At 54.8% G+C, this 17,353-nt stretch overlaps 1 protein-coding gene across 8 annotated transcripts in view; it reads right to left on the bottom strand.

Moving 5' to 3' along the window:
- MYH14 (myosin heavy chain 14) overlaps positions 1-17,353 on the bottom strand; it is a 91,804-nt gene that overhangs the window by 57,840 nt on the left and 16,611 nt on the right. For 5 of the 8 annotated variants that reach the window (XM_045581646.1, XM_036437648.2, XM_036437647.2 and 2 more), the window contains exons 2-10: positions 16,783-17,193; positions 8,511-8,667; positions 5,906-5,933; positions 5,694-5,796; positions 5,016-5,039; positions 3,270-3,362; positions 2,870-2,933; positions 1,480-1,578; positions 564-704 (exon numbers count right to left, since the gene is read on the bottom strand). In XM_045581646.1, coding sequence (XP_045437602.1) covers positions 564-704; positions 1,480-1,578; positions 2,870-2,933; positions 3,270-3,362; positions 5,016-5,039; positions 5,694-5,796; positions 5,906-5,933; positions 8,511-8,667; positions 16,783-17,193 — 1,120 coding nt within the window. Of the gene's footprint in view, positions 1-563; positions 705-1,479; positions 1,579-2,869; positions 2,934-3,269; positions 3,363-5,015; positions 5,040-5,693; positions 5,797-5,905; positions 5,934-8,510; positions 8,668-16,782; positions 17,197-17,353 lie in introns of all 8 variants that reach the window. The other 3 variants (XM_045581645.1, XM_045581649.1, XM_045581647.1) reach the window with 2 other exon arrangements.

The following is a 17,353-nucleotide window of genomic DNA, read 5'->3' as shown; positions in this document are numbered from 1 at the left end:
AGGCTTCTCAGAGCCCCCGGACCCGGACCCTCCTCAGCCCCGAATCTGAGGCCCCGCCTGCCTCTGCAGCGCCATCCCTCCCTCCCCTCTATCACATACTAGACGGATGTTTCACCCTTGAAACAGGCCATGCCTTCGCTGCCCCAGGGCCTTTGCACAGGCTGACCCCCAGCTTAAAGTGCTCTTCCCTGATATCACCCATGCTCACTCCGAGCTCCCCCAGGCCTTTGCTCGCCATCTCGTGATCCCCTGCTTAAAGCTGTCCCCTCGTCCCCCCCTCCATCCCTCGTTCTATTTTCCTCCCTGGCATTCACCGCCTCCTTGGAGAGCACCGAATTCCTGGTTTATCTGGATTGCAGTTCTCATCCAACCAGCCTCCCAGAGGCAGGAATGCTTATCAGTCTCCTACCCAGCGTGTGCACACAGTACTTGCTCAATAAACTCTTGAGCAAATAATCCAAGGAATGAATGACCAGCCTTCCCCCTTCCCCCCCTCCTGGCCCCGGCCCCACCAGCCCATGCAGAGCCCAGCCCCACCCTGCCCGGGCCCAGGGCACACTCACAGGTGATCTCCTCATGGGTGAACCCCAGGACACGCAGGGACTCCAGCGTCTCCTGGAAGAGCTCGCGCTCCTGACCGGGGGAGGACGCGGGCCCGTTGGTGAGGAAGCGGTAGCTGGAGCAAGGCTCCAGGAGGAGGTCAGCTGCAGGGGAAGCAGCAGAGGCCGAGGTCAATCCCAGCTTCCTCGGAGGCCACCCCAGGCCAGGCCCTTCCCCACGGGAACCCTCGGTCTCCTCCTTGGATAAACGAGCTCAGCTTGGACCGGGGGGCGGAGGGGGTGCGTACTTAGCACGTCTTACACCGTTCATCTTCCCTCCTTCCGCAGGGATTCTCCCGTGCTGGGGCTGCCCAGAGCAGCAGGAGCCGCTGGCCCGCAGAAGCAATGGGCCCGGGGGTCCCCAGTTAGCGGAAGCTGTGGCAGGGGCAGCAGCAGAGGGCGTGTGGCTCAGGAGCCACCGGGAGCGGGAGCCAGAAGGAGAGGGAGCCTCGGGCAGCGGGGACCGTGGCAGGAGGAGTCGGAGCGGGAGGAGCAGGAGGAGCGGGAGTGAGAAGCAGAAGACCCTCAGGCAGCAGCAGAGCCAGGAGAGCCGGGGATCCGCCCGGACCAGGACCACGGGGACCGCGAGGCCACGGGAGCCACAGCAAAGCTGGAGTGAGCAGAGAGACGTGAGCGTGAGCAGGAGCCACGTGGCCACGGGGCCAGCGCGACCAAGACCCGGGAGACAGCAGGGCCGGAGGGCAGCGTGGGCCGGGGCGGGTGGCGGGACTCTGTGGGCACAAGTCATGAGGGGACAGGAACCAGGGGCCGAGGGATGCAGGAGGAGACAGCATCCACTGGCCGGCAGGAGCCGGACAGGCCTCAGGGCTTCCTCCCCCACCACCACCGCCTCCTCCCGGGGCCCAGCGGCAGGACGGACCCTTGAGCTGCTCGCCCGCGCCGCCCAGCAGCTGGTAGAAGATGTGGAAGCTGCACTCGTCCTTGGCCTGGCGGATGGCCCGCGACTTCTCCAGCAGATCTGGCGCAGCGAGTCAAGGTGCCGCAGAGGAGTGGGGAGGGGACCCCGCCCGGCCCCCACGATCCCCTAGCCGACCCCTGCTGTCCGGAAAGGCGGTGGGGCCCTTCTCAGCCCCACCCCACCTGGGGCCCTGCCACTGACTGGATGAGCGGCCTTGAGCATGTCACTGAAGCCCCGTGCCTCAGTTTCCCCATCTGTGAAAGGGGCTTGATCACAACACCCACCAACGAGTCGCTGGGAGGGTAAACGAGTTACAATGAGAATATCTCCTGCCAGCCCTAACCGGTTTGGCTCAGTGGATAGAGCGTCGGCCTGTGGACTGAAGGGTCCCAGGTTCGATTCCGGTCAAGGGCATGTACCTTGGTTGCGGGCACATCCCCTGTGCGGGTTGTGCAGGAGGCAGCTGATGGATGTTTCTCTCTCGTTGATGCTTCTAGCTCTCTATCCCTCTCTTCCTTTCTGTAAAAAATCAATAAAATATATATATTTTTAAAAAGACTATCTCCTGCCAAAACCGGTTTGGCTCAGCGGATAGAGCGTTGGCTTGCAGACTGAAAGGTTCCGGGTTCGATTCCGGTCAAGGGCATGTGCCTTGGTTGCGGGCGCATCCCGGGTTGGGGGGGGGCGGTGCGGGAGGCAGCTGATGGATGATCTCTCTCATCGGTGTTTCTGGCTCTCTGTCCCTCTCTCTTCCTCTCTGTGAAAAATCAATAAAATAAAAAAATAAAAAAGAATATCTCCTGCCATCGTTACCCTCCCAGCCAGTTTCCCTGAGGGGTGGGTGCTGTTTTTTAGTTTGTAAATTCCCGGACGCCGCCCCGCGCCTCCCTGGCCAGCGCCTCCCTGGCTAACGGTGCGTGTCCTTCCGCCCAGAGGAACCAGGGCGTGAGCGTGACTGTGTGCTGAGGCCCTAAGTCCTCCGGGCGGATCACCGAACCCGGAGATGGTCCTCGGGACCCCGCCCTCCCGGCCCCCTGCACGGCTGTGTCCGCCTTCTAAAAGCAGCCGCAGCCCCTGCCCTCCTCCCTCCACGTGGAGATGCGGTCTCTACCCTTTCCTGAGGTTCTGTGATCCTTCCTTTCCCACTGAGGGGGAAACTGAGGCACGGTGTCTGCGCAGCGGGGAGCCAGGGCTTTCTGTGCGTGTAGACGCCTGTCCCCTGGGAGCGCCGAGATCCCAAGCGCCTCTCTCCCTCCCTCCCTCCCTCTCCGGCCGCCCGCGGCCCCCAGGCCCCCAGATCCCCAGGCCCTCTGACCCCCTGGCCCCCTAACCCCCAGGCCCGGAAGGATACAGGTCTCGATGTTGGCGCCCACGATGTACCCGGCAACGTCGAAGTTGATGCGGATGAACTTGCCCTGGGAGGTAAGCGCGTGGGGGCTCAGCTGACGGTGCCCTCCCTCCCGAGGGTCTGAAGAGCAGCCCTCACCCACACTCACCCCGCCCGGAGCCAGGCCTGCCTCTTGTCTGTCTCTCTCCCTGCCCTGAACCCCGCCCCAGTCATGGCGTCTCCGTGGGGGCTCCTGGGGAATCCAAGGTCCAGGCCCCTTTGACTTCTTTCCTCAGGACTCAGGCCCCCGGCCCCCCGGCCCCGCCCCCCTCAGCTGACTCACACATCTTTCCTCCCCCTTTTCCTCCCCCTTTCCCTCCCCGCTTCATGCCCAGCTGCTGTTCGGCGCCCTCCCCACACTCACAAATCGGGAGGAGTTGTCATTCTTCACCGTCTTGGCGTTGCCGAAGGCCTCCAGGATGGGGTTGGCCTGGAGAAGCTGCCGCTCCAGTTCACCCTGGGAGAGGCACCGCAGTGAGAAGGGGGCGGGAGACTGGGGTCTGAGCTACCGCTGACTGAACGTGTGTGTGGGGGGGGGGGGGGTTGGGGGGGACCTTTTGTGTGTCTGGGTGTGTGCCTCCCTCCCTGCACCCGGGTGGTGCCTGTCAGTCTACTGCGCAGGGATCAAGCGAACATCTCCAAGAGAAATTGCCAAGTGGAAACAAAGCAAAAAACAAACAAACGAGAAGAAAAGCCTGCAGAACGATACCCACAGAGTGATCCCATGGATAAAAAAATAAATTGAGGGGAAAAAACGCCACCCAAAACCAGACTCGCGCTTCTGCAGGTATATATATATATATATACATGTTCGTAAACATTTAGGCCTGCAAGGATACACACCAAACGGTCAGCAGTGTGAGCCTCGCCAAGGAAGGGGCACTGAGAGGCGGAAAGGAATTCCACTTGATCTGATTTTGTTGTTGGTACCGGGAACGTGTACTCATGCGTAACTTGTGAAATGATTAAGGAAATATCTGCACCATCGGTACATAAAGTGCTTCAAACTGGCACATTGTAGGCATGTAAAGATCGGCAGTTCCCTTCCCTATGGGGGGGGGGGGCTCTTACTCTGAACTCCCCACAGCCAGCTGGGTGTCAGAGCCAGGAACATAGTAGGTGCTCAATAAACGGCAATTCCCTTTTCCTCCTTCCTCGCCAGGCTCTCTAGGGCCTGGACCAGGGGTCCTCAAACTTTTTAAAGTAGGGGCCAGATCACGGTCCCTCAGAGAGCTGGAGGGCCGGACTATATGAACTACTAATTCCTACTGTAACACCTCGGCTGCGCTCACTGCCCAAAAAACCTGGCGGGCCGGATCAGACTCCTCTGCGGGCCGCATGTGGCCCGCGGGCCGTAGTTTGAAGACACCTGGCCCTGGACCATTTCTTTAATTTCCTTGAGGGCCCTCGGAGACTAGCCTGAGCCCAGGGCCCGTCATACGTGGCCGTGTGTGTCCCTGGGTTGTGTGAAGTCATGGTGTCTGTGGGCCCCACCTACGAACAGCAGGTCAGCAATAAACGGCACTTTTTGGTCTCTGAGTTATTTCACGTTGCTATTTGTGGCCAGTCTGCATACACCGTAGAGCTAACATAATGGTCAGCAAACTCATGAGTCAACAGAGCCGAATATCAACAGGACAACGATTGGAATTTCTTTGGAGAGCCACATTTTTTAAACTTCAACTTCTTCTAACACCACTTCTTCAGAATAGACTGGCCCAGGCCGTGGTATTTTGTGGAAGAGCCACACTCAAGGAGCCAAAGAGCTGCATGTGGCTCGCGAGCCGCAGTTTGCCGACCACAGAGCTAACATAAGTAGCAATTCAGATTGGGCTTGTACACACAGTAGGACCACACTAAAGGACAGCTCGGGCCCTAGGAGTGTGTACCCAGTGGAGGGGGGCGGCGCTGTGTGTACATAGCAGGGTTGCATTCAGTGACAGCGCAGGGCCTGGTGTGCACCTAGTAAAACCACCATAACCACCATAAGCAGCAGTGTGACTCCCTGGCAGGTATAACCGTCAATGCCTTGGGCCCTGGCTGTGAGGAAGACTGTAGTTGGGGGTGACCTGGGTAGCATTATGACTCGAGGTGATTCCCTGCTACTCACATAAGACATGGCGCTGGTGGAGGCCTGAGGAAGTCACGGGACACGAGACACGGACCGGGACATGGATCAGGACACGGCACATGAAACGTGGACAGACACACAAGTGAACTGGTGGTCTCGGGTGGCGGGCCGGGCGGGGGAGAGACGGGGGGAAACTGGGCGTGTGGAGCGGGGTGGCCAGGGGACCACATGCCCGGGTCTGAATCCACGCTAGCCCTTGCTGGGTGCGTGACCTCCGAAACCGACTCCCCCAGTTGTGCCTTCACTTTCTCATTTTGACACAGGAAAACAACACCCCACCCACCTCACTGGAGCATCAAATTAATGGGAGCACAGGGATAAGCGCTATATAAATGCCCACTTGTAAAGCCAACAAGGCACTGCAGGTACCTAAATTAGGCCTGGCACATAGTAGGTGCTCAGGAATGTAAGCACCTACTATGTGCCTGATACCGTTCCAAAGGCCAACGAGGCCAAGAACTGGCCCTTGCATTTCTTTTCCACCTGCCACGGCTCCCAGCAATGAATCAGGCTGACAGTAGGTGCTCAAGCAGCATGGGAATCCAAGAGAAGACCCACACTATGGCCCCCCTTGAGGAAGATAGGGAATTATGGGGGAAGCAGAGCCTGAGATGGAGGGGGCATTGCAGGTGGCAGGCTCTAGAGCAGGTCACTTACCGGTACGCCCGTCTCCTTCCTGCCCTTCGGTGAGGATGCCACGTGGGCGAGGTACTGGATGACCTTCTTGGTGTTTTCTGTCTTCCCGGCTCCGGACTCCCCACTGGGGGGGAAACAAGGAGAAGCAAGGGGGGGTCAGCAATGACTCCACTCCAAGGAGATCCATACCCACCTGGGATCACCTCCACCAGGAAGCCCTCAGGACTACTCACGTGCAGAGAATGGACTGATCCTCTCGATCTGTAGGGGAGAGAGAACATGTCACCTGGAAGCGTCCCTCCTACAGGACCCCGGCCCTTATGCTGGCCACTGCCTATTCAAAATAATTCCCGGGGGACAAGGGGAAGCTTGGGTTTTGATGTGTGACACCCTGGATCCTAATACCACACCCGACACAGCCTCTTGCTTTCTGTGTGTCCCTGGAAAAGCAGCTGTCCCTCTCTGAGCCTCAGCTTCCTCACCTGAGGGGACTGTAACTGAACAGCACCTGTTTCAGACAATACAACGTTTCTCTCTCTCACACACACACACACACACACACACACACACACACACACAGAGTGGCCAGGTTATTGTGTGTGTGTGTGTGTGTGTGTGTGTGTTCAGAGGTCATAATAATCTGGCCACTCAGTGTATATACTGCAGGTGCATTTAGGCAATAAACTCCAACGGAACAGCATGTCATTCATTCAGCAAACTTCAAAGTGAGCCCCTACCGGGTGCCCTGTGAGATTCAAAGACATGAGAGAGATCCTGGGCCCCAGGGAGGCAACAGTCGGGGACCCTGGGTTCAAATCCTACCTCAGCCACCAGTGGGGGCAAGGACCGTGCCTCAGTTTCCCCATCTGGAAGCCAGGGAGATGAGCTCACCTGCTTAATGGGGTTGTGCCAGAAACAGATCATTGTCACTCAGAGAGAATGTGAAAAGGGAATCCGGAAGGCTGGCCACCCTTAATGGCTCTGAATGGTCGGAGCTAATCACTCACTGTTTGAGACATTGGTAGCTAAAGCAGCCTCCACCTGTTAACCGTATGTGAATTCTTGCTGATTGTCTGTTATTGGAATTTCCTGCCTAAAGCATATCGTGTATCTCATAACCTCAATAAAAGGGATACCAAAGCCAGAGCAGGGGTAATCCTCCCTCTAGAGGTGGACTCCCGCCTGGCCCTCCATTTCCCAAATTAATTCTTTTCTAGCCTCTTTTCATTTGCGTGTGGCCTTCTCCAGAAACCAAACCCTGGACAGGAACCCCGAACCACGCGGGACGGGAAAGGGGCTCCACAGGGTTGCTCTGAGGTTGGTGTTAAGCCATGAAAAGTGCCTGGCACGAAGGAGGCACTCACCCTCACTTTATTGTACACGTATCCCGAAGGCATAAGAATAAGTGGGATATAATAAGAGCTGAAAATTATACAAATAAGTGTATAACAAATTAGATTGTGGAACCAAATAAGTGTCACCAATGAGGAAGTATAGATGTATGATGTGAATATAAAAACGTGACATCTAAACACGTTGTATTGTCTGAAACAGGTGCATTTTAGACCGTCCATTACACCCGGGTGCCGGCATAGGGTCTGCAGAGGCCTGGGGTCTCACTAACCACTGTCTGCTGAGCCTCCCCCCAGTTTCTGGCTCAGCAGATGCTGCTGCTGCTGGTGGTAGTGGTGAGGGCACTGCATGCTACGATATAAATATTTCATTACAGCCCTGACCGGTTTGGCTCAGTGGACAGAGCATCGGCCTGCGGACTGAAGGGTCCCAGGTTCGGTTCCGGTCAAGGGCATGTACCTTGGTTGCGGACACATCCCCAGTGGGAGGTGTGCAGGAGGCAGCTGATCGATGTTTACCTATCATCGATGTTTCTCTCTATCCCTCTCTCTTCCTCTCTGTAAAAAAAAAACCAATAGCTGAAGCCGGTTTGGCTCAGTGGTAGAGCGTCGGACTGCGGACTGAAAGGTCCCAGGTTCGATTCCGGGCAAGGGCATGTACATTGGTTGCGGGCACATCCCCGGTAGGGGGTGTGCAAGAGGCAGCTGGTCGATGTTTCTCTCTCATTGACGTTTCTAGCTCTCTATCTCTCTCCCTTCCTCTCTGTAAAAAATCAATAAAATCTATTTTTAAAAAATCAATAAAATATATTTAAAATAAATAAACAAACAAACAAAATACTGGTAGATGATAGCGCTGGCTGGTGTGCTCAGTGGTTAGAGCGCCCGCCCACACCCCAAAGTGTTGTAGGTTCGATTCCTGATCAAGGCCCTTTATCAATGTTTCTCTCTCTCTCTCCCTCTCCTTCTCCCTCTCCCTCTCTCCCTCCTTCCACTTTCTAAAAATCAATGGAAAGAGTATCCTATGCTGAGGATTAACAAAAAATAAAGTAAAACAGGTGATGTAAGCTAAATAAGTGATGAGCACATTGTGTGCGGGCCGCACCATTTGGCCAGGACTGACTTACAAGGTCACGGCCCCTTTAACAGACACCCCTGTGCAGGGCACAGCTGCCCAGCGGTACAGCTCCATCCGCCCATCACGTAAGGGGCTGCCATCCACCCACGTCCAGGCGGATCACACCACCGACAGCCAGACACGGAGAGTGAATGGGCGCTCTGAGAGTCACGGTCTCAAGAGAGATTTTGCCAGAACCCTGGCCCACGTGACTCCCACACGGAGCTGGTGGAGAGAAGGGGCGGCCACAGAGGCCGGCGAAGAAGGGCCTGTGGGGCACACTCAGAGCCCCGCCCACCACCGTGTCCCCCCCCCGTGCTCCACAGAGAAGCCGCGGAGTCTGAAATCCTGGCCCCTGCCCACACTCACCCTGGAGCATGCTGCGGTACGCCCCCTCGGTCACCGCGTACACGTGGGGCGGCACTTCGTGGCGCTTCTTGCCACGATACATCTCCACGATGGCCTCCGTGTAGATGGGCAGCTGCTTGTACGGGTTGATGACCACACAGAAAAGGCCAGAGTACGTCTGCGACGGGCGAGAGGGAAGAGGGCTCAGCTCCTGCCCGCCGCCCGGCCCGGAGGGCAGCACCCCGCACCAGGACACCCGCCAAAGGGGCTGCCATCCACAGGGACAACGTCCAATTTTTTTAAAAAAATATATGTTATTGATTTTGTACAGAGAGGAAGGGAGAGAGATAGCGAGTTAGGAACATCGATGAGAGAGAGTCATCGATCAGCTGCCTCCTGCACACCCCCCGCTGGGGATGTGCCCGCAGCCAAGCCCCACACCCTTGACCGGAATCGAACCCGGGGCCCTTCAGTCCCCAAGCCGAAGCTCTATCCACTGATCCAAACCGGTTTCGGCACAATGTCAAATTTTTTTAAAAAAAATACGTTTTTATTGCCAAAACGGTTTGGCTCAGTGGATAGTGGGGTCCCAGGTTTGATTCCAGTCAAGGGTGTGGGGCTTGGTTGTGGGCACATCGCCCAGTGCAGGGGGGAGTGTAGGAGGTAGCTGATAGATGTTTCTCTCTCATCAACGTTTCTCTCTATCCCTCTCCCTTCCTCTCTGTAAAAAAATCAATAAAATATTTATCTTTTTATTTTTTTAAATATATTTTATTGATTTTTAACAGAGAGGAAGGGAGAGGGATAGAGTTAGAAACACTGATGAGAGAGAAACATTGACCAGCTGCCTCTTGCACAGTCCCTACTGGGGATGTGCCTGCAACCAAGGTACATGCCCTTGACTGGAATTGAACCTGGGACCCTTGAGTCGGCAGGCCAAACCAGTTAGGGCAAATATATATTTTTTAAATATATGTTTTTATTGATCTGTTTATTTTTTTGAGAGAGAGAAGGAAGGAGAGGGAGAGAGTGAGAAACATCAATGAGAGAGAAAACCATCCATCAGCTGCCTCTTGCACGCCCCTTACTGGGGACCGAGCCCACCACCCTGGCATATGCCCTGACGGGGCATCGAACCAGTGGCCTCTTGGTGCGTGAGCTGGTGCTCAACTCCTGAGCCACACCCGCCGGGCATGTCCATTTTGAACATGTTACAAACACGGTCAGGCTGCTGGAGGAAAAGGATCTTTCCAAACTGCACGGAGGTGCTGTGTTTGAGGGAGAAGGTGGACTTCGCAGGCGGCCGGACGGGGGTCCCAGCCCATCGCTGCCTGGATGCACACCTGGAAGGGCCCTGTGCACACCCATCCGGCCAGCATTCCTCACACACGTCCGTACACGGCCAGGGACGCTCCCGTGATGGGATGGATGATCTCGGAAACATTTTCAAGGGACAGGAAACAGGGCGGGAGTGGGGGGAGGGAGGCGGGAGGCTTTGTGTACATGCTTGAATTCACACACAATATCTGGAGAAGGTTGCTCACAATCTCAGCAGCAACCTATTTTGTGGTTTCTATTAATACAGACTCACGGGTCTTGCTTACACGTATTCGATTATTTCTAACCCAATAAGGGTTACCTGTGATTAAGTGCAAATTTATAATGGGAACATAAAAACGTGACATCCCAATATGTTGCTGCACAGCCCGGCCAGTGTGGCTCAGTGGGTCAGCATCGACCTAGGAACTAGGAGGTCATGGTTCAATTTCCGGTCAGGGCACAGGCCCGGGGTAAGGACTTGATCCCCAATGTGGAGCATGCAGGAGGCGGCGGATCAATGATTCTCTCTCATCATTGATGTTTCTCTCTCTCTCCCTCTCCCTTCCTCTCTAAAATCAATAAAAATATATATTTTTTCAAATAAGTATATTGCTGCATAAAACAGGTATAGTGTAAATTGTCTATTCTACTCAAACTTGGGGACCACTCTTATTAATGCTATACAGCACATGTGTCAAACACAAGGCCCGCGGGCCAAATCCGTCCCGCCAGGCCTTGCAATGTGGCCCACACCGCGCTGTCATCACTGCACTCCGCTGGGTTTCCATCACAATGACAGTTTATGACTGTTCAGTAAACCATTCGGCCCGCGATTTAGGCTGGATTTTAGATTTTGGCCCCTTCTCTGATTGAGTTCGACACCCCTACTATACAGCATGGAAATTAAGATAGAATTTATTATCATTATGTATTATTTATTTATATATTTTTATGGCATTCGCCTCCACAGCCTTTCTGAATTTGTGCGCACGCCCACTGGGCCTGGATTCGGGACTTTGGGGTGGTGCTCCAGCTCACTCTGGGCACCGGGTAGACAACAGGCACTCAGGACTGGCAGAGGTAGTTAGACAACTAGAGAGCTAGCTGGTGTTATGCCCAGACTTCGTGATCCCCAAGGACCACCAGGGAGCCAAGTCCGATGCAATAAGCAAGAGAGCCTTCACCATGCTAGCATGTGCTCCCCCACTCATGCCGGCAGCATGGCGGAAGAGCGAATTTCTCCCGGTCCAGCCGTTTTGAGGGCTAGGGATAACTCCGCCCTACGGGGCGGAGTTGGGAGCTCATCCTCGCCCCGCCCTGCCCTTTCAGCTGGTTACCTGGCTACACCAACCCAGAGAGCTAACTAGCTGAGCTAACTAGAAAATTAGCTGTTTAGTGGCTTAGCTAGTTAACTATTAAACCAGTTTAGCCACTTAGCCAGCTAGTTAGCTGGTTACCTGGCTACACCAACCCAGAGAGCTAACGAACTGAGCTAACCAGAAAATTAGCTGCTTAATGGCTTAGCCAGTTAACTATTAAACCAGTTTAGCCACTTAGCCAGCGAGTTAGCTAGCTAGCTGGTTAGCGGCAGGGCCGCTTTAAGCTCCCTGACAGCTTGTGCCTCCCCAGCAGCGCAGGGTGTGGCCCAAGCTGCCTGGCTCCCAGGTGCCAGGCTTTTCACAGCGGTGGGTGGGTGGCCAGCCGGGAGCAGAGCAACCGGTTTGCTGGGTGTTTGCTGGGTGCTTGCTGGGTGTTTGCTGGGAGCTCTGGGAGCTCCGGGCTCCGAGGGCGGGGCGGCCGGACCACATTCCCTGGGAGGGTATCTCATGGCTGCTGGCGCCCCGGCCCCCACTCCCGGCTGGCGGACGAACCCACTCCCCATGCCACCCTCCCACCCAGCCCCATCCTGCCAGCCACACCTTGTCGCCTGGGTGACACCTCAACAGGAACCCGAGCCAGCTGCCAAGGCCAGGGGCAAAGGGCAGAGGCTGGCGCACGCAGACAAAGCTGGGGTGGGGGGGACCCTGAAGGCACACCCTCAGGGTCCAACCCCCGCCTCCACCTCTTCTCAGCCCCCCTCCCCCCAGACTGAGTCTCGGTTTCCTCCTTGAGAAACCTGGGATGCCACTCCCCACTTCATCACAGAGTCTGCGGGGATTAGGGGAGATAATGAATACAAACCAGCCGGCCCCAGGCGGGGCCCAGAAAGGCACAATCACCCAGGACGCTCTCACCGTCACCTGGGAGCCAGCAGCTCGCTCCACCCGCCCGCCCGGGAGTCTAGCTGGTGACTTCACACAAGGGCTGTGCCCTGCCTGAGCCTCAGTCTGCACTCCGGGAAAATGGGGCTTTTCCCACCACCATTACCTACAAGAGTGAAGGCCCAGCCCTAGCTGGTTTGGCTCCGTGGATAGAGCATCATTGGCCTGCGGACTGAAGGGTCCCGGGTTCCATTCCAGCCAAGGGCGTGTGCCCAGGTTGCGGGCTGGATCCCCAGGAAAGGGCATGCAGGAGGCAGCCGATCAATGATTCTCATTATTGATGTTTCTATCGCTCTCTCTCTCCCTCTCCTTTCCTCTCTGAAATCAATAGAAACGTATTCAATAAATAAAGACATACAATAAATAAAAATAAAAGGGAAGGCCCACAATGCACCTCCTGGTGCCCCGCAGAGCAGGGAACACTACGAATGCTCAGCAGGCACCTTGCCCTTTTCTCCCTGAGTGGGGCCGGGCACCGTGCTCCCATCCAGGGGTGCTGGGAGCCACCCACAGATTCACGTTGCACGTACAGAGCCGAGCACGGGCCCCGGAACACCAAAATGTGCGTGATACGTTAGCTGTTAGCTCCCGCCACGCCGCCGTGAGAGGAGGGAGAACCCGCACCTCACAGCGGTATGCAGAGAGGGGCCCACAAGGTCGTATGGGGAGGAGGTCGACAATAGCATCCGATGGGAAATCAGGCGCTCACTTAAGGCCCCGATCCCTCCCCAGCTGGGCTTCTGGAATCTTCCACTTCACTCCCACTTGTCAGGCCCCAGTTCTCTGGTTCCTGGGCCACAATCTTTGCTCAGGCCTCACCATTTGTTTCCCCCTGGACTTTCCCACTGACCGTCCTACTGCGGCAGGCAGGACGTGGTGTTTGGAGTCAGGTGTCCTGGGTTCAAGTCTCAGTTTAGCCCGTTACTAGCTCTGGGGCTTCGTCCAGATCCTGCCCCTCCCTAAGGCTCAATTTCCCCACCGGAAGAATGGGGGTGACAGCAGGGACCTTACCAGGCTACTGAGAGGGTTCGGAGTTTTTAGTAAGAGGCAAAGGGTGGCCCAGGCCGGTCCTCCTAAGTGGTTAGAACCGCGGTCGGCAAACTACGGCTCACAAGCCACAGGCGGCTCTTTGGTCTCTTGAGTGTGGCTCTTCCACAAAATACCACGGGCTGGGCGAGTCTATGTTGAAGAAGTGGCGTTAGAAGAAGTTGAAGTTTAAAAAATTTGGCTCTCGCCGGGACCGGTTTGGCTCAGTGGATAGAGCGTCGGCCTGCAGACTGAAAGGTCCCAGGTTCGATTCCGGTGAAGGGCATGTACCTTGGTTGCGGGCACATCCCCGGTAGGGGGTGTGCAAGAGGCAGCTGATTGATGACTCTCTCATCGATGTTTCTAATTCTCTATCTCTCTCTCTTCCTCTCTGTACAAAATCAATAAAATAAAATAAAAAAATATCCCTCATTGAGTTTTTGTAGCTTTTTAAAACCTAAAACCAGCAGTTTGCCTTTTAGGCTTTTAGCTAGGCATTTTTATGATTTTTTTCGGTGTGCCCACTTTATTTTATTTTTAGAAATATATCTTTATTGATTTCAGAGAGGAAGGGAGAGGGAAAGAGAGACAGAAACATCAACGATGTGAAAGAATCATTGATTGGCTGCCTCCTGCACTAAAGCCCGAAACCTGGGCATGTGCCCTTGGCTGGAATCGAACCTGGGACCCTTCAGTCTGCAGGCTGAAGCTCTATCCACTGAGCCACACCAGCTAGGGCAGGTGTGGTCACTTTAAATGAGCACAGCAAAAATTTTTTTAAAAAAATTAAAAATAATAATAATAAATGAGCAGAGCAGTGAGACCCCAGCCCTTCAAGCTGGTGTTTGGAGAATAACTCCGGGGCCAGCTGCCCGGGTTCAAATCCCGGCAGGACTCCATCATGTCTGTGTGACCCGGGACCCAAGTCACTTAACATTCCTGAACATGAGGCGACGGAGGTGAGCCGAGAACCCCCCCCACAGCACTCAGAACAGTCTTGGCACAGCGTTAAGTGCTCAGTCAATATTTGCCAGCCACCCACCATTATTATTCTTCACTATTCTTCTCGACATTCCTTGTCAGTCTCTCTAATCCTGTTTGCTCTTAACGCTCTGGCTGCCCTTTAAAACTGCCCTGGAAGCTTATTAAAAATGCCAAATACCCTGTCACACACCCTCCCCCTGCCCCGAGCGCCTGGGTTTAATGGGCTGGAGTGGGAGTTGGGTGTTAGTATTTAAAAAAAAAAAAAAAAAAAAAATCCCCACGTGATCCGAATGGGAAGGCAGGGTTAGGAACCGCTGTCCTAGTTCGTCTGTTTGCTGTAAAGATTACATAACGTGAGACAGGAAAGGCTTATCAGAGACTGAGCCTCGGACAACCTCACTAGGGTCATTCCCGTCTTTTTGTCTGTTTGTTTGCTAATCCTCACCTGAGGATATCTTTTCCACTGACTTTTAAAAATATATATTTTATTTTTTTTAAATATATTTTATTGATTTTTTTTACAGAGAGGAAGAGAGAGGGACAGAGAGCTAGAAACATCAATGAGAGAGAAACGTCAATCAGCTGCCTCCTGCACACCCCCCACTGGGGATGTGCCCGCAACCAAGGAACATGCCCTTGACTGGAATCGAACCCAGGACCCTTTAGTCTGCAGGCCAACGCTCTATCCACTGAGCCAAACCAGCTAGGGCTCCATTAATTTTTTTAAATAATATATTTTTATTTATTTCAGAGAGGCAGAGAGAGCTAGAAACTTCAATGATGAGAGAGCATCGTTGATCGGCTGCCTCCCACATGCCCCCTGTTGGGGATCGAGCCCGCCACCCTGGGCATGTGCCCTGACTGGGAATCGAACCCTGACCTCTTGGTTCATAGGTTGACACTCAACCACTGAGCCACACCAGTTGGGCTCCATTGATTTTTAGACAGAGTTGAAGGGAGAGATGGGGAGAGAGAGAAACATCGATGTGAGAGACACACATCAATTGGTTGCTTCTTGCACGCACCCCGACAGGGGATCAAATCTACAACCCAGGTACGCAACCTTGACAGGGAATCAAACCCTGGGCCTTTCGAGCCTTTCCGGAGGCTCTAACCACTGAACCACACCGGCCAAGGCTCGTCAATCCCGACTTAATCTCAGAAGCACCAGGGCAATAAAGGTAGAGCCTGGAGCTGGACCACTCAGGTCCACCACGTCCAACTGGGTGACCTTGGTCAAGGAATTTGACCTTTCTGTGCCTCCGTTTCTTTATCTGTAAAATGTCTTATAATTGTGAAGACATGCTCAGTATACAATATGTAAACTTTTATGTAAGCTATGTGTGCTCAGGCTTTTTAAATCTCCTCAAAGTAATGCATTATTTCATTACAATCTGCCACCATCATTTTTTTTCACCCACCCTCATGCGATAATATATTTTAGAGGGCCCAGTATATGCTTAATAAATGTTAGTTTAGGCCCAGCCGGTGTTGCTCAGTGGTTGAGTGTCGACCCCATAAACCTGCAGATCCTGGTTCCATTCCCCAGCATGGGCGTGCAGGAGGCAGCCAATCGATGATTCTCTCTCATCATTGATATTTCTCTCCCTCCCTCTCTCTTCCTCTATAAATAAATAAATGTATGTTAGCTTGTATTGTCTTATATTTCTCTGGGCCTAGGTTTCCTTTTATTTATATTTATTTATTTATTTTATTTTTTAATATATATTTTTACAGAGAAGAAGGGAGAAGGATAGAGAGTTAGAAACATCGATCAGCTGCCCCCTGCGCACCCCCTACTGGGCATGTGCCCGCAACCAAGGCACATGCCCTTGACCGGAACAGAACCTGGGACCCTTGAGTCCACAGGCCGATGCTCTATCCACTGAGCCACACCGGTTAGAGCCTGATTTCCTTTTAGATACAGTGGGGACATTAATAGACTCTACCCGCATACGGAGGAGGAGATGGATTCGTACATGGCAGGCACTTAGCACAGAGCCGGCCCTGGCTTTTCCATACTCAGTGGTTCTAGTTGTCACTACGGACCCACTTCACTTTTCCGGAGCAGCTGGGTGCATCCCGGAGAGAATTCAGAATTCTTTCTAGCCGAAACCGGTGTGGCTCAGTGGATAGAGCGTCGGCCTGCGCACTGAAAGGTCCCGGGTTCAATTCTGGTCAAGGGCATGTACCTTGGTTGCGGGCACATCCCCGGTGGGGGGTGTGCAAGAGGCAGCTGATCGATGATTCTCTCTCATCGATGTTTCTAACTCTCTATCCCTCTCCCTTCCTCTCTGTAAAAAAATCAATAAAATAAAATAAAAAAAGAAATCTTTCTACTTTAGGAACATAATAAGGTACGGCTACCATACAATATCATGGGGCACCCCACTGGGGTCTGAGGCAGTCCTGGTAACCCCAATAATTTATCACTTGGCAACTACGTGTGGGCATGGCCACGGCCTCAGGGCGTGGCATAAAAATGGTGAACAGCTCCACGTGCATTTAAGGCAGATGCTGCCACCAGCTCCCACCCGGAGCAATGCCCGCCAGGCAGGGCGCAGGGGGCCGGGGGCAGGGGGCACTCAGGGGGCCAGGGACACTCAGGGGGCCGGGGGCAGGGGGCAGGGGCACTCAGGGGGCCGGGGGCAGAGGGGGAGGGGCACTCAGGGGGCCGGGGGCAGAGGGGGAGGGGCACTCACGTAGATGAGGCCGGAGTAGTAGCGCTCCCGGAGGTTGTGCAGCACCGAGGCCTCGTTGAGGCAGGTCAGCTCGGCCATGTCCTCGGCTTTGCTGAACTTGGGCGGGTTCATGCGCTGGACCTGGTCGCGGGGCAGCCGCAGCCGCCGGCCGCTCTCCGCCAGCTCCACCTCCGCCTCCTCCTCGCCCTCATCTCGCAGCGCCGCCGCCTCGAACCCGTGCAGCTCCGAAGGCACCCACACCAGGCGCCGCGCGGTCCACTCCACCTGCGGGGAGGTGCCCGCGCCCCCAGACCCGGCGCCCATGCTGGGCACGCGGGCTGTGAACAGGTAGGGCTGGGCCGCCTCGGGCACCGGGCCCGTCCTGGGGGGCGCCTTCCGCCCGGGCACCGTCATGGTCGCTGCTGCCATGGTCTGCGAGGGAAGAGGAGAGGATGGAGGTCAAGTGGGGCACGAACCCCCCAATGCCCCCCCAGGCAGTCCCCACTGTCTTTCTTCACCGGACCTCTTTTTACACTTCTGAAAAATGGGTCCACAGACCTCTTAGTTCATTCATTCACCCATTCATTCATTC

Source organism: Pipistrellus kuhlii, unplaced genomic scaffold (assembly GCF_014108245.1).
Source record: "Pipistrellus kuhlii isolate mPipKuh1 unplaced genomic scaffold, mPipKuh1.p scaffold_m20_p_147, whole genome shotgun sequence".
Lineage (NCBI taxonomy): Eukaryota > Metazoa > Chordata > Mammalia > Chiroptera > Vespertilionidae > Pipistrellus > Pipistrellus kuhlii.
The sequence above is the reverse complement of the archived record's forward strand: the minus strand, read 5'-3'. Positions and strand labels throughout refer to the sequence as shown.